General features: G+C 34.8%; 1 protein-coding gene across 1 annotated transcript in view; it reads right to left on the bottom strand.

Annotated features, from left to right (window-relative positions):
• Positions 1–20,806, bottom strand: part of LOC137646003 (nitric oxide synthase, salivary gland-like) — a 264,792-nt gene that overhangs the window by 28,454 nt on the left and 215,532 nt on the right. Inside the window, exons 10-22 of the mRNA XM_068379135.1 lie at positions 19,340–19,635; positions 18,700–18,844; positions 18,390–18,494; positions 18,197–18,261; positions 18,008–18,043; positions 17,396–17,644; positions 17,086–17,260; positions 16,712–16,832; positions 8,815–8,893; positions 7,811–7,989; positions 7,337–7,500; positions 6,748–6,958; positions 3,196–3,283 (exon numbers count right to left, since the gene is read on the bottom strand). Of these exons, the coding sequence (XP_068235236.1) occupies positions 3,196–3,283; positions 6,748–6,958; positions 7,337–7,500; positions 7,811–7,989; positions 8,815–8,893; positions 16,712–16,832; positions 17,086–17,260; positions 17,396–17,644; positions 18,008–18,043; positions 18,197–18,261; positions 18,390–18,494; positions 18,700–18,844; positions 19,340–19,635 (1,913 nt within the window). The remainder of the gene's footprint in view (positions 1–3,195; positions 3,284–6,747; positions 6,959–7,336; positions 7,501–7,810; positions 7,990–8,814; positions 8,894–16,711; positions 16,833–17,085; positions 17,261–17,395; positions 17,645–18,007; positions 18,044–18,196; positions 18,262–18,389; positions 18,495–18,699; positions 18,845–19,339; positions 19,636–20,806) is intronic.

Raw genomic sequence — 20,806 nt, forward strand, 5'->3', positions numbered from 1 at the left:
AATACATGAAAACTAAAAAATCCATAAAACATATAAACTAAAATTCCCCCCCTCAAAAAATATAAACTAAAAAATTGAATAAAAATATATGAAACTAGAAAATCCGAAAAAAAGAAGAAGAGGATGATGGCAGCAGGGAAACAACGAGATGGCGACTGTTCCCAATCTTTTCTGAATACCTAAGGGTTATTCTACAAGATGGACTCAGCAGAGGGTAGAGATCTAACTTAATCGGTTTCGAATAATTTTTATATACAATATATGTAGTGCATATATAAATATATATACAATACATATATATATATATATATATATATATATATATATATATATATATATATATATATGTATGTGTGTGTATTTGTCTGTGTATACATATATACATATACATATATATATATATATATATATATATATATATATATATATATATGTGTGTGTGTGTGTATATATATATATATATATATATATATATATATATATATATACTGTATATATATATATATATATATATATATATATATATATATATATATATATATATATATATATATATGGTATTGTACGAGGTGATAATTAATCGAATTGTGTTCACACAATGTTAATAAACATTATGGTTCGAAAGAAAATTACTCTTAGGAAATTTTCTGTCGAACAATAACGTTTATTACCAATAAAGACTTTGGCAATAAAGAAGACAGAAGGGAAGAAGCTGGATGCGGCAGAGATGAGAATGTTGAGATAGATGTGTGGAGTGACAAGAAGAGATAACATATGGAATGAAGTAATAAGGGGTACCACAGGAGTTAGAGAACTATCAGATAAGATCCAAGAAAGTAGACTGAGGTGATATGGTCATGTCATGAGAAGAGATGAACAGTATATTGGGAGGAGAGTGATGGAAATGGAGGTACAGAGAAGGAGGAGAGGGAGACCAAAGCGAAGGTGGATGTACTGTATCAAGGATGACCTTCGATCAAAGGGATTAACCGGTGATGAAGTGTGGGACAGAGGTAGATGGACAACGCTGGCCAGAAACATCGACCCCACATAAAAGTGGGAAAAGATGCAGACAAAGAAGAAGAAGAAGAAGCTGACCATCCTTTACATTCAGATCTCCCAGAACAATTCCATCCTGTTCGTAATACTAGGCAGACAATTAATTTTAATAGCCAGGCTTTCTCCATCCTGAGGCTCAATACTACACAGTATTCTAGAAGTTTTATTTCAGCTGTTAGCAAGTTATGGAATGATCTTCCTAATCGGGTTGTTGAATCAGTAGAACTTCAAAGGTTCAAAGTTGAAGCAAATGTTTTTATGTTGACCAGGCTGACATGAGTCTTTTTATAGTTTATATACGACATATCTGTTTTTGACGTTGTTAGTAGTTTACATATGGCATATCCATTTTGACGTTGTTACTGTTTTTAGAATGATTTATTGTTAATTTGTTCTCATTTATTTATTTCCTTATTTCCTTTCCTCGCTGGGCTATTTTTCCTTATTGGAGCCCTTGGGCTTATAGCATCTTGCTTTTCCAACTAGGGTTGTAGCTTGGCTAATAATAATAATAATAATAATAATAATAATAATAATAATAATAATAATAATCTTTATCGGCGGCAGCGAGCCAGCACCAAACATGGCACCAAAGACTTCATTTCCTCGAAATATTTCAGCACTTCAAAGATGGCTGAATATATTTTAAGTGAAAACCCCGGAATAATATGAGTACTGTATACGTGAGAACAGTGAACATTTACAAGTAGATGGTACACTGAAAACGGTTTTCTTAGATATTAGAACAATTATACACAGTACATGCTGTGAAGAATGGCTTACCATTCCGGTAGTCTATGACTTACTTCGAGACAATATTTGCTCAAATTCAGTCTATCATTACAAATTTACAAGTTTCGACTGTAACGTCAGATTTTGAATTTGCATGTATAATTGCTGTTAAAGAATAATTCAACACAGCTTCTCATTATAGTTTTAGTTTTTTAATTAGGGCAGTGATTCTATCGAAAGTTTGCGATTGTTGTATGAAGGGAAAATATGATACAGATTCTAAATTTGCTTTAGGAATTCGAATGTAATTAGCCCTACCCTTTGTCACCGAAAACAAAGCTATTGAATCATTTGAAACGTTGTCGGATTTAAATATATATCCTCCGATAGTGAAGGTCGTAAAAAAAGACTAAGTTCTACGTTTGAAATAAGTATGCGGTCTTGCTTTGATGGTCAAAACGGATTTGCCTATGGCTAAAACATTTGTTTATATAAAGAAATTTTGATATAGATATTTGTTTTACAAATAACTATATTTTGTAAACTTACTTTTTTATAGTTTTTGGACTAGTGTTTGAATAAAGGATTTGGCATTTCGAATAATTATAATTTCGTGTAATTCTCACTCCGAATAACTTTAATTCTAAAAATTTTCCAATCGAATAAATGTTTTTCGAATATTTGTTTTCGAACTATGTTCACACACACAAATATATATATATATATATATATATATATATATATATATATATATATATATATATATATATATATATATATACATATATATATAATATATATATATATATATGTATATATATATATATATATATATATATATATATATATATATATATACACACACACACAGTACATGCGTACAAATGTAACAGCTTTTATTGTTGTAAGAGCTCATGCGTAAATACTCGGTAGTATTTCGTCTTCATTCCGGATATAAAAGCAATCACGCAAAAAGAAGGTGAATATTCATTTTTAAAATTAACCCAATTGCAATGAGATTTATGCACAACTAACAAAATTGTATTACACAATGAATATCATTCTATCGCTTCTCATCATTTTGAAATCATGAGACATATCCCCACTGAGGAAAAACATATATCAAATTTGAAAGTATTTTGTCAATGGAGATGCCTTTGTGGGCCCGTGGCCAGTGGGTGGGCACAGGATTCTTATGGCTGGGCATGTGCCCACCCATGCCCAATCTTAGCTACGCCACTGTATCACAGGCCTGAACATGAGGAAGATATAGCCTACCTCTGTCTCTTGAATTCTTGAAGAGTGGAGGAAAATGAAAGTAAGAAAATAATTTTAAGGCTTGGCATTCACTTAATTCAACTGTATGTCAGAATCATCACATCTCGAGATTTATCTTCGACTCACCTTTTGTGGAACAACTCGATCTTGTCTCCTGGCATCAGTGTTCTGAGGTAAGAGGTACAGACGCCCTCGTGCAACGTTCCTTTCCCGCCTGGAATAAGTTATTGTAAATTTGAAAAGCAATGACAATAACAATCAATACCTATGGTCAAAATTAAAAAAAAAAAACTCTACGCGAGTCTTTAGCTGCTTAGAAGGTAACTGATATCTAATATTTATCCATGACTCAACATCGAAGATTTAGGATGACATATAGGCTAATAACTGATGTATCCATGAATACGTATCTGTATTGATGCATACACAGGCACAGCTCTCTCTCTCTCTCTCTCTCTCTCTCTCTCTCTCTCTCTCTCTCTCTCTCTCTCTCTCTCTCTCTCTCTCTCTCTCTATATATATATATATATATATATATATATATATATATATATTTACAGTTAGGCAGATATGCGAGAAATATTTAGCAAAAGGTAAGGAGGTGTATGTTGCGTTTATGGATCTGGAGAAAGCGTATGATAGAGTTGATAGGGAAGCAATGTGGAATGTGATGAGGTTATATGGAGTTGGTGGAAGGTTGTTGCAAGCAGTGAAAAGTTTCTACAAAGGTAGTGAAGCATGTGTTAGAATAGGAAATGAAGTGAGCGATTGGTTTCCGGTGAGAGTGGGGCTGAGACAGGGATGTGTGATGTCGCCGTGGTTGTTTAACTTGTATGTTGATGGAGTGGTGAGAGAGGTGAATGCTCGAGTGCTTGGACGAGGATTAAAACTGGTAGACGAGAATGATCATGAATGGGAGGTAAATCAGTTGTTGTTTGCTGATGATACTGTACTGGTAGCAGACACAGAAGAGAAGCTTGACCGACTAGTGACAGAATTTGGAAGGGTGTGTGAGAGAAGGAAGTTGAGAGTTAATGTGGGTAAGAGTAAGGTTATGAGATGTACGAGAAGGGAAGGTGGTGCAAGGTTGAATGTCATGTTGAATGGAGAGTTACTTGAGGAGGTGGATCAGTTTAAGTACTTGGGGTCTGTTGTTGCAGCAAATGGTGGAGTGGAAGCAGATGTACGTCAGAGAGTGAATGAAGGTTGCAAAGTGTTGGGGGCAGTTAAGAGAGTAGTAAAAAATAGAGGGTTGGGCATGAATGTAAAGAGAGTTCTATATGAGAAAGTGATTGTACCAACTGTGATGTATGGATCGGAGTTGTGGGGAATGAAAGTGATGGAGAGACAGAAATTGAATGTGTTTGAGATGAAGTGTCTGAGGAGTATGGCTGGTGTATCTCGAGTAGATAGGGTTAGGAACGAGGTGGTGAGGGTGAGAACGGGTGTAAGAAATGAGTTAGCGGCTAGAGTGGATATGAATGTGTTGAGGTGGTTTGGCCATATTGAGAGAATGGAGAATGGCTGTCTGCTAAAGAAGGTGATGAATGCAAGAGTTGATGGGAGAAGTACGAGAGGAAGGCCAAGGTTTGGGTGGATGGATGGTGTGAAGAAAGCTCTGGGTGATAGGAGGATAGATGTGAGAGAGGCAAGAGAGCGTGCTAGAAATAGGAATGAATGGCGAGCGATTGTGACGCAGTTCCGGTAGGCCCTGCTGCTTCCTCCGGTGCCTTAGATGACCGCGGAGGTAGCAGCAGTAGGGGACTCAGCAGTATGAAGCTTCATCTGTGGTGGAAATGTGGGAGGTTGGGCTGTGGCACCCTAGCAGTACCAGCTGAACTCGGCTGAGTCCCTGGTTAGGCTGGAGGAACATAGAGAGTAGAGGTCCCCTTGTTGATGTCGGCTACCCCCCAAAATTGGGGGAAGTGCCTTTGGTATATGGATGGATGGATATACACGCACATATATATACACATATATGTATACACATACACACACACACACACATATATATATATATATATATATATATATATATATATTTAGCCTAAATGTTAAAGATAAGTAATAATGAAACCTATCTAACAATAACAAAAATATTAAGATTATATTAGAATTTCCTAAAGGAAGCCGGACAAATACTTAATTTAAACCAGGTTTCAGCTTTATAGACACACACACACACACACACACACACATATATATATATATATATATATATATATATATATATATATATATATATATATATATATATATTTATATATATATGTGTGTGTGTGTGTGTGTGTGTGTGTGTGTGTGTGTGTGTGTGTGTGTATGTGTTTGGATTAAGTAAACGCTACTTCATTTTTAAAAAAGGGAATTTAAAATCTTAAAAATCAACGTTGATATCACAGACCTCATTGCAGTGGCCTTTGCAATCATGATCTCAGTAATGTAGAGGAGCCAACATACACTAGATTAAGAGTTGCATCCTCTACATATTTTGCAATTCTTAAGGAGATAATATTTCTTTGCAATTGATAAAATTCTTGATTTTGTAATTGTTGTAGAAAATTACCGAGGGAGTAGCTTTAGAAAATAATTTGCTAAACAGGAATATGTCTCTTTCTTAACATACTAATGTGTTTTATTATTCAAGAATTGCATCTTCGTGTAGATGGCCATCGTTTTGTAGGCAAATACATTAGAGGTGGATTATACATTGATTAAAAAAATTTCAGCGTGTTAAAAATAACTAATCTGTAAAACCATTGTTATTAAAAATATCTTTATCTTTAAATATAATATATCTTTATGAAACAATTCAGAGGTACTGATATTAGTCTGAAAGATCTAAAAATACAAATTATTACGTCAATTTTAAAATCCATGTAAATGGCTTTCTGTACTCATTAAAATCGTTGCTCCGTCGACACACGAGTAGCCTACATCTAAAAAGGGTAACTTGCAGTTTTCTTACAGTTTAACTTTAAAATTAATTTTGACGTGTCTTGTATTTATATAGTACAGAGATAGATTAGCTTGCTGCTACTCTCTAATATAAAGAACATATAATCTAAATACTTAGAATCTAAGTTTAAAATTAATTGGGAGTAGTTCTAACCATTCTTTCTCGTGATGGCCAAGAAAAATATTGGTTTCCATTTGCTTACAACTTTCTCCTCTTGCAAACACTTTTAATAGTTTTTGCGGTTTTTCGTCACTATGTTTAAATAAACGCCATATTAACAAACAACAAATTAAAACTCTTATTAAAGACCCCGTCACCCACCGCACACATTTTCCCTCCATTTACTACCCTCTGTGACTTCTTGCAACACTCCATCCACAAGACATCACACAGGTACACGATGATACGCCACATCATTGTCTCAGACTTTTTTTTTTTTTTTTTTTTTTTTTTTTTTTGTTACCAAACCAATCACTCTGCCGTGTACATATTCTAACATTTAACTTAATTTTCACGTATAAAACGTTTAATCCCTTTCAAATAATTTCCCTCTGCGGTATGAATCCACAGAAAACCCAGCCAGTTCTACATTAGATCATCCTCATGCATGAAACTGGCATCAGACAAAGTGCAAAGTCAAATTTTGATTAGGTATGTAATATACAAGGAACTGTGTGCTTGTTACCTAATAATATTCGAATCTTTACACAAAATCTTCCTACCCCGAGTCACGTAGCTGAAGCTGGCCACTGTGAGAGTAAGTTCTCCCTCTTCATAATCTGGCGAGGAACTGACGGAATAAAGTCGTGGCTGTAATGTGGGAAGACGGCACAGCAGAAGCCCCGCGTCCATTTTAACGCTAGAAAAGTAATTCAGAACCTCTAGCAAATTCGGATGTTTCTCTTTCCTCCAACGCCGATACTCTTCGATGTCCTAAGTATAGAATAATAATAATAATAATAATAATAATAATAATAATAATAATAATAATAATAATAATAATAATAATACACTTTGTGCAAGTAGAAGCTGCATATCCAGCGGATTAACTAATTTTAGGATGAGTTAACATAAGGCTGAAATACTGTATTCTTCTCCTCTCCTAAGATCATATCAGTGGAAAAATAAAGCTTTCATCACGAAAAAGAGACTCGATTCATCTCCCACCTACCTTTGTTGAAAACAATGTTTCTAGGATTGAATACCTCTGTACCTCTGTGATAACTAGCCAGGGGCGAATTTGACCCCTATCACCAGATAAACCATAATGGCTAACCCCCGTAGCCCTCCCCAAAAGGCGTTGCAACATACCGTAGCTAATATGTTCAGCCGAGTTCGCTGTCTGTTGTTGTTTGACAAGGAAGCCATAAGTCCCAGCAAAGCTTGGGATGGAGGCGATGTGATGTCCAGATATCTCTCTAGAAGGGTTCGGATGCTGGACACAGGCAGATTGGGATGAGGTAACCAGGGGTCTCCTTAAAAATAAATAAATAAATTGCAGTCTCTCATCTTATTTCAAGAGTGGATAATAGGCACTTAATAAGATATCATCTAGGAAATAATGACTCGGGTATCAATTGGAACTCGATCATTACGAGCTCATTTTGAGAACTTTACAGGTTAATGAGAAAATCCGAAAATTTTAATATACTTTTTAAAAGTAACCCTTTGTAAGCAAAACAGTATAAAAGAATCAGAAATCGCCCTTCTATGTCAAAAGAAGGCTTTTAGGCTAACGGATGGTTGACTTCTCGTTCAGGTATTTCAAGCCTCACCAATGCCTACCTTCTCCTTTGCGAACGGAGATTTGCACACTCGCAGCCGGGTCTTGGCAGTTGACTAGTTTGTCCAGGATACCCTGAACCATTAGCGGATTGTTTGAAGGTAAGACGCCAATATGATCTCCCACCAAGTATTGCAAAGAAGGCTTGTTTCCTTTTTCCACGGTCAGTTTGTGATACCACCTAATGTATATGAGAAAAACAGGAAGATGGGTTTTCACTTTCAACAACTCACTCGGTCTTATACCTGGACAAAATACTCTTGAACTTAAAGCAGGCCTTAGGGGCCCTATTTGATCAGCAGTGGATTATTCTAATGTCAAAGAATCCTACTAGGTTCTGAAGTACGTTAAGTTATTGAAAGAAAAAGCTATGCTGCTAATAATTCGAATGTTAAAAGCGGTAGTAGCGTTGATTCCCGTTCTTCTACTAACATTCAGAGCATCATTTGTAACCCACAGCAAACTACATTGGCCTCCAAAGGTTTGCTGAAAGTTCAAGCAACACATATAGGTTTAAGCAATAGCTTTAAACTTCTTCAGAACTTAGACCAGTTTCAGGACGATTGCAAACCCTTCACACACATATCATATCTTAGCTTTACATTCAGGTTCTATTTTGGCATTTTCAATACAGAACTTGAAAATTGGAAGGTATAAAAAATCAGTATTCAATTTCCCGAGGATTATGAGAATTCTCTTACGAGATCACTATTTTTACATTTGAATTTTGAGTTGATAAGTCAATTTAGTCTAAAGGAATTAAAGGATAAGAAGATCCTCATGAAAAAAAAATTAAATTAATAAAATTTATCAGAGATAATTTGATAATAAACGAGTATTAAAAAATCCTTCACATAAATTTGATTTCTACATGCAATCAGACAGTCACATGAGAGAGAGAGAGAGAGAGAGAGAGAGAGAGAGAGAGAGAGAGAGAGAGAGAGAGAGAGAGAGAGAGAGAGAGAGAGGAGTGTTTAATCTCCAAGAACATTAAAAAAATACGCACTTGTTTCCGTCTTCATATAGCGATTGACTTCTCACAACTGTGCACGTTTCGATGTTCTTCCTGTGAATTGCCGACAAGCCTGTAATAATTTGGTGTCTGTTATGGTAACAAAGATTCTTACCAGTATCGTTAAGACATAAATCCTAAACTTGCGTTTATCACCACATTAACGATTTCTGTTATACATGCATAACAGAAACAATAACACTTTATTTTATATATATATATATATATATATATATATATATATATATATATATATACATACATATATATATATATATATATATATATATATATATATATATATATATATATATATACACATATATATATATATACACATACATATATATAGGATATATATATATATATATATATATATATATATATACACACACATATATATATATATATATATATATATATATATATATATAGATAGATAGATAGATAGATAGTCTGATTGCTCACAGCAAAACAACCTAGTATGGGTGACACTGACTAGTACAGCTTTACTGATCATGGTGATAAACAAACTTTTTCCCCACATTAAGGTGTCCTCACTGAGAAAGGGGTATATATATTCAGATTATATATATATATATATATATATATATATATATATATATATATATATATATATATATATATATATATCCATACCATACTGTATATATGGTATTTTCCCATACTACACTTTAAATTAGTGTAGTTTTGGATAATTCAAGTGAAACCTGACAGTATCAATGATGGTAAAGACATGCGCTTTGAAATATACAATATAATGATTTAAGTTGCTGATAAAGAAAGGTATAACAGTAGCACTACTACTACTTCTATTAACAATAACAGTAACACACTGCAAATGTTTCTATTTTTCTTATTGGTCGCTTTTCCTCATCAGGGAGTGTGTATAATAAACCTCCTGGGAAGGAGAGGAATCTTTTTTTATTAAAAGGATGCCATGACTATACACGAATAAATGTTCAGCTAATTTTGTAGTGTGGGAGTCACTTCTCACTTTTACCCAATAAAGGCAGATGCATATTCAAGTTTCTATCGTGTGAAATGTCTGAGACACTTATCTTACGAATTCAATCTTGATATATAGGTAGAATTACACTTGGACTATTTAAACAGTATATGGCCTACTGTCAACGTTAGAGGGAATGAAGCTGAAACTAAATCTTACACTGATTAATGCAATGTTATTATCTATCCACTTATTTAATCTGGTTTGATATGGTTTGGTTCTCCATCTGTTGATCAGGAGAGGGGAGGGGGTAAATATCCTGTGGTCAGATCACGGAGGTCAAGTGATTAGCGTTAAAAAAGTCTAGGGGAAAATTAAGGATAATTAGCTTTCCAGATGAATGTGAAAACTTCGTTTCTCTGAAAATGACTGGCGTTTATATTTTCTAAAACATTGTATAGTTGGTTTTTAGCTGATGTGGGTATTGAGTTAATGGAATTCTCAACACCATATTACAATATTTTATATTATTGCTTCTACATAACAATATAACTTACATTAACAATGTTTTGCTATTGCATTATCTGTCTTACAAAATATATTATTTATTAGATGGGATTATTCTTCATATTCTTATGACGTATGAAATCCATTCTTATCTATCTGTTCAAATAAACACATACACTATGTATATATGTATGTATGTATATGTATATATATACTGTCTATATATATGTATATGTATACTGTCAATATATATATATATATATATATATATATATATATATATATATATATATATATATATATATATACACACATATATTTTCTTTCGACCTTATTAATGTCAGTGTATTGCAAGGTCGGTACACGAGTCAAAATTTTCAATCTAGTTCTATTCCATGCATCTTCTTCCCACAGAACCACATGACCCATATCCCTCCTCACCAAATCCACACACCTGATCCGCTAACGCTCCCCACTCCTCCACACCCCGTCCACTGGCATGTTTGTAGCTCTCTTGACAGGTTCCACGGAACAACCACTTCCTTTCTTCTTAATACAAGGCCTTAGTATCTCAAACGAGCTTCCCTACCCTTCTCCTATACATTACTTATACCGTACATTTTTCTTACACCTTAACTCTTCCTCCCTTTTCAAGATGTTATTCCAGCAATCCATCTCACCATCCTCATCCCAGTTCTTTCCAACAGTCCTTCCTTCTATCCCACATATTGGTGCAGGCCTGATAACTGTCTTATAAATCTTCATTTTGAGCCTTGACACTTTCTGGTCTACAACAACTTCAGTCATTTCTCTCCATTTTCCCAATACTTCTTTCACTTCCTGTCTCACTGCTTTCTCAGTACCTCTCTCATCTGTTATTACTGACCCCAAGTAGTTAAATTTGCTATTTTGTTTTAGCAATGTACCCTCTTCCACTTGAATGTTTACTTCTATTATTAATCCTTAGCATTGTCTTTCCAATGTTCACCTTCAATCCTTTCCCTTTTTAGGGATCTTTTCCATGCTAAAAACCTTTCGTGCTGCTTTTCTTCTGTTTGTTATAGTGACTATATCACCCAAAAGCATAATTTCCTATAGCTCTTTGTTGTTCCTTAATTCAGATGTCAGTGTCTAAAATGACGAGCAGCAAGAATAGAATCAGAACTGATGCCCCATTATTTGGTCTTTAAAGTGGTTTTTGCCCTCTCATACATCACCATCCCCACACACACACACACACACAAACAAACAAACAAATAAATAAACACACACACACATTATATATATATATATATATATATATATATATATATATATATATATATATATATATATATATATATTCCTTTTGGAGTGGGGATACATTAACGCGGTGAGTGTGTATCGCTATGATCACCAGCGTGGTGATGAAAATGGCTAAACCCAATGAGGCCTTTGTCCTGCAGTGGATAAATCTTCTTATGCATGTTTTATCCGGCATTATTATTATTATTATTATTATTATTATTATTATTATTATTATTATTATTATTATTATTATTATTATTATTATTTACAGAAAATGTTATTTGCCTCAAGACTAGCCTATACTTAGATGTCTCTATCAGCAGATAATATGGTTTTTGGTCACCTTTCTGTAAAATTACTTCAATGATTTTCACTTTAATACTTTAAAGTTGGAATGGAATTATGAAGGAATAATAGGGGTAGAGAATGTGATGTGTGTCAAGGGTCTTGGCAAAGCTGCAAATGAAAATAGAGCACATTTCATAAGTTTCTGTTCAAAAAACAATCTTGTTATTGGAGGTACTCTTTTAACCACGAGGACATCAACAAATATACATGGACTTCCCCATGTAGCAATTACAAAAATCATAAAAATCACATTGCCATGAATAAAGAGTGAAGGGGGATTCTGAGAAATGTAAGAAGCTATAGAGGGGCAGATATTGGTAGTGATCACCAGCTCCTCATTCCCACACTGAAATTAAAACTGAAAGCACCTAACAGAAATGTAGATAGAAAGCCTAGGTTTGATACAACTAACCTTTTAGAAGAAAAACATAGAAAAAAATTTGCAATTGAATGTTGGGATCAATTTGCAGTCTTAAAGACTTTAAGAGACGAAAATCTGACAATTAATGAAGAATGGTGTGATATTAAGAACATACATTAGTCAGTTGGTAGTGAAGTCTTGGGACACGCAGTTACAAGGAGAGCCATGGATATCAAAATGATACTTTGGGATACTTTAACAAAGAGACAAAGACAGAAATTGATTGTTGAAAGTTTTCGAGGAAGTAATGAAAATTACAAGGTAGAGCATGCTAAATATTCCAGTATTGATAGTGAGGTCAAAAGAAAATCCAGAAATGACTGGAGAGAATATTAAACAGAAAAGCAGTGAGGCTGACAAAGCTATGAAATCAGGTAGTGGCTATGGTGTAAGAATCGCTAATATAATTATCAATGAAATCTCTACGGAAGCAAAGAAGAATCATATACCCACCAAAAAGAGAGATGGATCTGTTATAACAACAGAAGATGAAGAAAGACAAAGTTGGATAGAACACTTTAGTGAGGTCATGAATAGGAGATACGAAGGGAAAAATTTGATTGCTATACCTGAAGCTGATGAAGACCTTGATGGGCCCATGAATGAATTCAGTGTGTTTGAAGTCGAACCTATCATTAAAAACTAAAGAGATGGAGAGCCCCTGGATACGATAGAATAACTGCTGAGATGATACTGGCTGAAAACTAAACGACCCCAAGAATACTTACAGGATTATTTTGTAGAATGTGGCACGAAGAGGCAAAACCTGATGAATGGGAGTTGAAAGTGTTGATGAAAATGGCAAAAGACTGAGACCTGAGTGATTGCAATAATTACAGAGGCATAACAATTACGTCAGTTATTACGAAAATTTATAGTATGCTTATTCTAAAGAGACTAGAGAGAAAGATTGACACAAAGCTGAGAGATGAACAAGTAAGATTTAAGAAAGGTAGAAGCTCTATTGACCAAATTTTCATTTTGAAACATGTATAGCAATGCGTAGAATAGAGAAATCCACTTTTGACGGTATTTGTGGAATATGAAAAAGCCTTTGATAGTGTGCACCGGCCAATTTAGTGGAGAGTCCTGTGTTATTATGTAAGTCCTCTCAAATATGTGAATTTGATTAAGTCTGTTCGTGAGTATAGCCAGTGCAAAGTTATTGTTAGTAAAGTCGTTCCAAATGAATTTACAGTGAACAGCGGAGTACTCCAAGGGAATGTGTTGCCATCTATGTTATTTATCCTCCTCATGGATTTTGTGATGTGTAGAACAGTCGGAGATGGTAAAGAATGATTGGACTGGATTGGTAATAGGAAATTAGCAGACCTTGAGTATGCCAATGATGTTGTCCTTATTAGCAGAACACCACGGTATTTGCAATGCTCGCTTATCAGAATGTATGAAATATCACACGAGGTTGAGCTAAAGATGAATGGAAGAAAGACAGAGATGAGAACGGAACATGCAACGGAAGATGAAATATCATTGGAAGGAGAAAGGATTAATGAGGTAGAATAATTTAAATATTTAGGAACTACGATCTCCAATGTAGGGTTTTTAGAATTAGAGTTTAGCGAAAGATTATAAAAAGCAAACCAGAAAAATAGCAAGGTTAAGTAATATTTAGAAATCAAATCGCCTGGTATTACATATAAATATCAGACTCAATTTCAGTTTAGTGAGATCGATGTTATTGTATGGACAAGAGTCATGGTATGACAATGAAACAATTGCCAGCAGATTTAGTAGATTTGAGAGCAAAACCCTCAGAAGGAAATTGGGAGTTGAATGGAAGGACAGGATTAGAAATGAAACTATAAGAGAGATTATTCAAGCGTCATATGTGGATGAGATCATGGTGAGATGGAGATGGTTTGGGCATGCTCTTAGCACTCCCAAGAGAGATTAGTTCACCAAACGTTTTACTGGGCTCCACAAGGAACTAGGAGAGTTGGAAGACTCAGGCCTACATGACAAAGGACTAGGAGGCGTGAAGTAGGAGATGATGAATGGAGACGTATTGAATTAAAAGCTCAAGACAAAGACGACTGGCGAAATCTAACCGAGATCCTTGTATTATTACGCGTAGGAGGATATGATGATGATGGTTAGATGATGATGATGATGACTTTAATCAAGAAAATGATAAGCTGAGGAGTTTTTAGCGAGTGTGATACTTTTTGTGAAGTTCAACAATTGTCAAACACAGTCGTTGGATAGGCTGACATTAAAATCGGAAACGAGCACTGGTATTTTCCAGCTTAGTACTTTGAGAGATCATGATTTGGTACCACTTTAGAATTGATTTCATATACCCATCTGATAAAGACTTAAATTAGTGTGAATAACACATTACAGTGGTTCTTTATAAAAATTGATTCCATTACCCTCACTATGTTTTGAATCATAGCCTCGAACAAGACACTTCTTTTTTCACAAACAGGTCCGTAGAGAGTAAGGGTAATGAAAGAAAACGGAGTAAAGGGGATGCTTACTAACAAAGAAAAGAAAATAGACCCGTTTCTTAATGAGAGAATGTTTATGGGAATGGGGAAAACCAGAAGGAAGGGAACTGAACACCAGATTCAAAAGACTACCAATTTTCAAAACTCTAATGATGTTTAAAACAGTATAACGGGTTTTTGGTGGTCAGCTGATAGAAGGAGTTCATATGAAATAAGTGTCTTCTCAACATACTGGAATTTTTAGCTTAGAAATTAATTTGGTCACAAATTAAAATTTCATAACTTGAGAGAGAGAGAGAGGGGTGGGGAGGGACGTTAGCCTCCTTGTATTTACAGAACATGTCTTGTCTTGTAAAATCACATTTGTAAAATCATTATGTCCAAAGACATAAAATGTCATCTAATAAGTAGTTTGGTCTCAGTCTCTGAAGTTTAATATCTAAATCAGAGCTGTTATGGTCTTACAACTTTTGGCAAAGTACTAATAATTTCAAATAAAAAAGAAAACGTTTAAATCCTAGAGGCAAGGAAGCCAAATTTAGCGAAACAGGTCAGCTCAGGTACATGCTTTAACTATCTTTATCTAAAGTATATATTTTTTTACCGCTGTCTCAACAGTCAGCCTACTAGAGCAATTAGTGTCTAAGTAAAACTTGACAATTGTACCTGGAACAGTACTGATTTTTTTTTTTAATTTATTCTCAAATATGACATTTCATGTTTGCATAGAGCATACTATTTTATTTCAATTACAGTATCTATTTAGTTGTTAGTTTTTAATCAATCCAGTACCATCTTCCACTTGAATGTTAACTTTTTCGTATCCTTCTCTGTTTCTTATTATCTGTTAAGAGTAATTTGTATAATTTAATCCTGTTTACATCTGTCCATCGATGATTTTGGAATCATTTCAAAATTCCCTTAAATCTAGGTGGAAGGCAATTAAAACCAATTATGTTTAAAATATATCTATTTGAACAAGGTACATAATAATAGATTACAAATGTGCACATGTAAAATCTACAACTGTGGGATCCCACTGAACTCCTTCTATCAGTAGTAAATAAATCTTAAACTTTATTGCTATAAGATATGAAGAAGCTTCTATTAATGACTTGTTTTAGTAAAAAAAAGAAAGATCAATAACATATGACACGAAGAAGTGTATGCCAAAGAGGATTTACTGCTAACAGTAAAAACTGAAGTGCTTCGACTGAAGTTAGATAAATACATATCTAAAGGAATAAAGAAGTAGGGGGGGGGGACTCATCTGCTATGTTAGGTGTTGCTAGAAGCCTCTTTCTTTTAACCAAACAGATACAGAACTACATATCCAAAGGTGCAAAAACGCAGTGCGATTACATTAAAGCGTTTAAAATAATCCTGCTATTTATATCACAGGAAAAATAATACATATGTAAGCTACAGTATATACGTTTTTTTTCTTAGTAAACAGGCAACATAGTTAATTTAATCCTTGATTAATAGTTTCTTAGGTTTAATTACTTATACAAGGAATAATTGCCATTGAAATGAAGTAAACTTAAGAATTAGTTATGCATGAAGATTCCACTTTCAGGGGAAGAGTTTTGCCATTAATACATAACACTTACTGAAATCGCTTCTACAACTACTAACACGTCTGTCATGTGCATACACATACAAGCAAATACGCATATGAAATATATACATACCGTAATCTCAATAGGTTTTTATATGAATATATACATATAGAGTACTGTACTTCGTACTTCTACAAATGAATGTGTACACATGCGCATAATAAAATATATACAAATACTTGATGTTTGTCTGTGCTAATACAGGAATACAGGTATCAGAATTCACTATCTTCATCTTTGCTTCCAAAAATGATTCATTTCTTACCTTTCGCTAATTGGACTGGCCCATTTTGTTTGGCAATCTTGACTTGTTTGCTACTGGTGATCTGACTTGCAACATGGACATTTGAGCTCGCGTGTTCTACCTGGAAGCGATCACAGCAAATCTGAAAGGAAAATGCACTAGGTCAGAGCTATCCTTCCATTGTACCAAACAAAGTCTTGAGAGGCTAATTGAAATCTCATTATTATGAATCAATTTGCAGGGGAAAAAGTTTTGGAATTGTTGACAAAAGTAATCTATTCGATTGTCAGAATTAAGAGGATATCGAATCATACAATAATTTTCATGAAAGTGTCTGGTGTGATTGATCATCTAGATAATTCTTTGAAACTTAAAATAAACGGAAGAGCGTTTACCTCCAAAAGCTGATTAGACCACGAATTGAAGGTCTCTTGTTGATTCTCTGTTTCATCTCCGCAAGTTAGTTCCATGACTCTGTCCCCTCCAAGCGTGAACATTAAGTTGTCGACATATTTGCCAAAGGAGCAGTAATATTTGTAGTTAGTCGACCCAAGAGCAAATACGGCGTAGCTGTGGAGAGAAGAGGTTCAGCTAAATGACAGGATTAACAAATATTCTTCTTTAACCAATTTCATGGAAAGTTTCCGTCAGGTTGAACAATTTCATGCATTGAAACAACAAAGTACCAAATGACACAAAACTCACGAGACATCTGACGCCGGATCGATGTTCCTAGAGAGACTGTTTGTGCTCTTGGCCAGATTGAAGTTGCTCTTGTAGAGGCTGGTAGAGCTCAAGTAATAGCTAGGATCGTTCCCTTCCTCGGTGTCGTAATCCTTCCTGCGACGCAGCCTCCTAACGAGGCGGTGGAAGAAGCTCCGGTTCTTCTTGCTCAAGAGTTTCTTCTCACTGGGGATACCGCTGTCGGAGCTTGTGCTTGCGCTTATGCCATTACTGACAGAGGGAGAAAAGTTTTATTATATAGAAAGCAAGTAGGGTGCAAACATTAAATAAATTAGCATTGTTGATCAAGACACTGCTAGACAATTAATGGAGAATCATGCATACATTATATATATATATATATATATATATATATATATATATATATATATATATATATATATATATATATTCATATTTTCTCCGCTTCTCTGGTGTAAGCATTTGGTTGATAAAATATGAGGATTCCTGTAGGAAACACATCGACGCCACTAATGCAATCGCCTTGTGAAAATTGCACCAGAGAGAAGCTGTTCCCCCAAAAAAACACACACACACACACAAAAATAACATCAAGTTCTTTGGTGTACTTACACTTTAACATCATTGTAGTCATCCCAGAATGGTATTCTGTAATAATGGAAGACAATAAATCGTCAATATATGCCAAAATGCATTTCTATGAAGATTCAAAAAATGAATGGAAATATATATATATCATGTAATGCATGATATAGTGTACAGTATTAAAATAAAATACTTCAGGAGAAAAAAAAAACTTACATATTCTCGTCTGATCCACTGGTGTGGCTGCGTTCTCTTAGTTCGTACAAGCTCTTTGTGAATTCCTGCAACCAAGGGTAAGTCTTGTAATAAAATATCAGCCAACATTACATTATTGTGCGATGGGAAATATATTCAACATTATTCCACAGAAGTTGTTTCTTTTGAAAATGTTAAGGAGTGTATGATCTACCTTCCCATTCTGAGGAGGTTCTCCAACACCGGTGGTAGAAGCCAATATGGCCACCAAGGTTTCACTGCTAAGTTTGCTGACGTCATAGTCGTCCATGCAGATCACCTAATAGAAATAAGGCTCTTTTTAAGTCGGGTACTGGAATGCGGTTATTAAGCACATTGGTAATGTGTTTCAAAATATACACAGAAAATTAATCTTATAAGACGTGTTCAACGATGAGTGGTTGCTTCCCCACCCCACGCCCCCCCCTCTCTCTCTCTCTCTCTCTCTCTCTCTCTCTCTCTCTCTCTCTCTGCGTGTAACGTACCTCAGGATTGAAATTATGGCTGAAGATATTGTAGAGAGTGCTGGCATATGCTTGAGCTTTTCCTGTCTCCGAGGCGTAGATGATGGCGATGCGAACTCTTTTCGCTAAAACAGCAACGTAGAGAGTGGTGGAGAAAACAACAGCTCTGGTAAATAAAAAAGAAAATCATATATATATATATATATATATATATATATATATATATATATATATATGTATGTATGTATATATATATGTATGTATATATATATATATATTTATATATATATATATATATATATATATATATATATATATATATATATATATATATATATATATATATCCTGTAGTATGTGTGTTTATAGTTCGACCCTATGACTCTGTGGTAAGCAGCCTCCTCATAAGAGAGACCCAAGATCGATCCCATAGGAAGAAACACCAGGGCTCATTTTAAGGAAATGTCTCACTATTGGGCAAGCAACGAATAACGTTTCGAGCGGTTGGGTGCCTATGATGGGTATATAAGTCCTAAGAGGATAGCAACTTCATCCCTAAAAGACTTTCAGAGATTTTATAAAGTATTATAGCTCATAATACATCATATACCTCAGACAGAGCAATAGGTAATTAACAATAAAGGATGATGGTCATGACGTACAGAGCAGCTTTCTTGAACTTCTTGATGGGTCTTTCTCCCCCGTTGCATGTCTCCCCGCTCAGCATCTTTTCCTGCTTCTCGTTCGCCACCCACGCAGGGATCTGGTACTCGTAGCCTGGCTTCATGTAATACAGTGACATCTCCTGGTGGAAGACGGGCGTGAGAGAGCCTGAAATGGGCGGCACAATCCACGCCCAGTCGGCCGGGCAGCCGCCTCGCTGCCGGTATTCGTTGCTGTGGAATTGCATGAAGGTTTCGGCAGCGGTGTGGTGGTCGACGAGGGTGATCTCCTTTTCCTGTTTATTATTATTATTATTATTATTATTATTATTATTATTATTATTATTATTATTATTATTATTATTATTATTATTATTATTATCATTTATTATTTATTATTATCATTATCATTGTCATTGTTGTTGTTATTATTATTAAAAAAGAACAAACATTTCCATAAAACTGAATCAAAGTCAAGCAATTTGCAGTTATGCTGCATCGAAACACCACAGGAGGCATTGCACAGATTAGTTAACAACAAAATGATTCGATGTAAATCTAAAACGGTATCACTGGAATGAAAAACCGAGGCAAAAGAGAATAGCGCCCCACTCTGGTGTATTTAAACAGGAATACACAATGTTGCCAGATAGACTATTTTACCGTTAAAAGTCGTCATTGGAAGAACTTTACGAGAACGAAGCCTGGGATTAGGAAAACCTTGTTAATGTATTAAAATGCCAACTCTTCTCTTTACATGATGAATAAAGTAGCTAGTTAACTAAGATTATTCTCCAGTAGGTATTAAAATATTCTTATGGTGAAGAGAATAACTCTCTTGGATTCCCCTCAATTAAACATCTAGGTGGAAAACTTTAAAATAGTAAAACTAAAATAAATTTTCCGTTGCTGATAAAAACAACAGGTATGAGAAACTTGTGGGAGCTTGGGGCAAGATCCGTTACATAAACGAGCATCATAAAATGTACAGTAGGCCACAGGAATTCCTAGTACACCTCAGAGCGAGCAAGTGCACCTTGACACACCTTTACTGAGGGGACAGTTGCGTGTAACCCAGCCGATCCATGATCCAGTCTCTCCTTACACTATCTGTTTGGTTACTCGCAGTGCAGCAAGGGTTTGATAGGGTGCACTTCTCCAGAGCGTGGTGTGCCAGGAATTCCTATGGCCAACTGTACGTATCGAAAAAATTCAAAAGCAATTTTCATTTTTTCTAGTGACGGTATAAAATCCGAGTAAGTTGTTCGCCTTATTCTCAACACATTACAAAATATTTCCGACATCTGTATATATAATTGAATTCATAAGCAGAGAGACCTTAAAGTTTGATTTTGCGTGCTTATTTATTGCATTTAAACCATTGACATCATCAGATACTGCCTGCATAACTGCTGTGTTTGGTATTGTAAATATCCAGTGAATATATATTTACCAGTTATTTTCATC

This window comes from Palaemon carinicauda, chromosome 8 (assembly GCF_036898095.1).
Source record: "Palaemon carinicauda isolate YSFRI2023 chromosome 8, ASM3689809v2, whole genome shotgun sequence".
Lineage (NCBI taxonomy): Eukaryota > Metazoa > Arthropoda > Malacostraca > Decapoda > Palaemonidae > Palaemon > Palaemon carinicauda.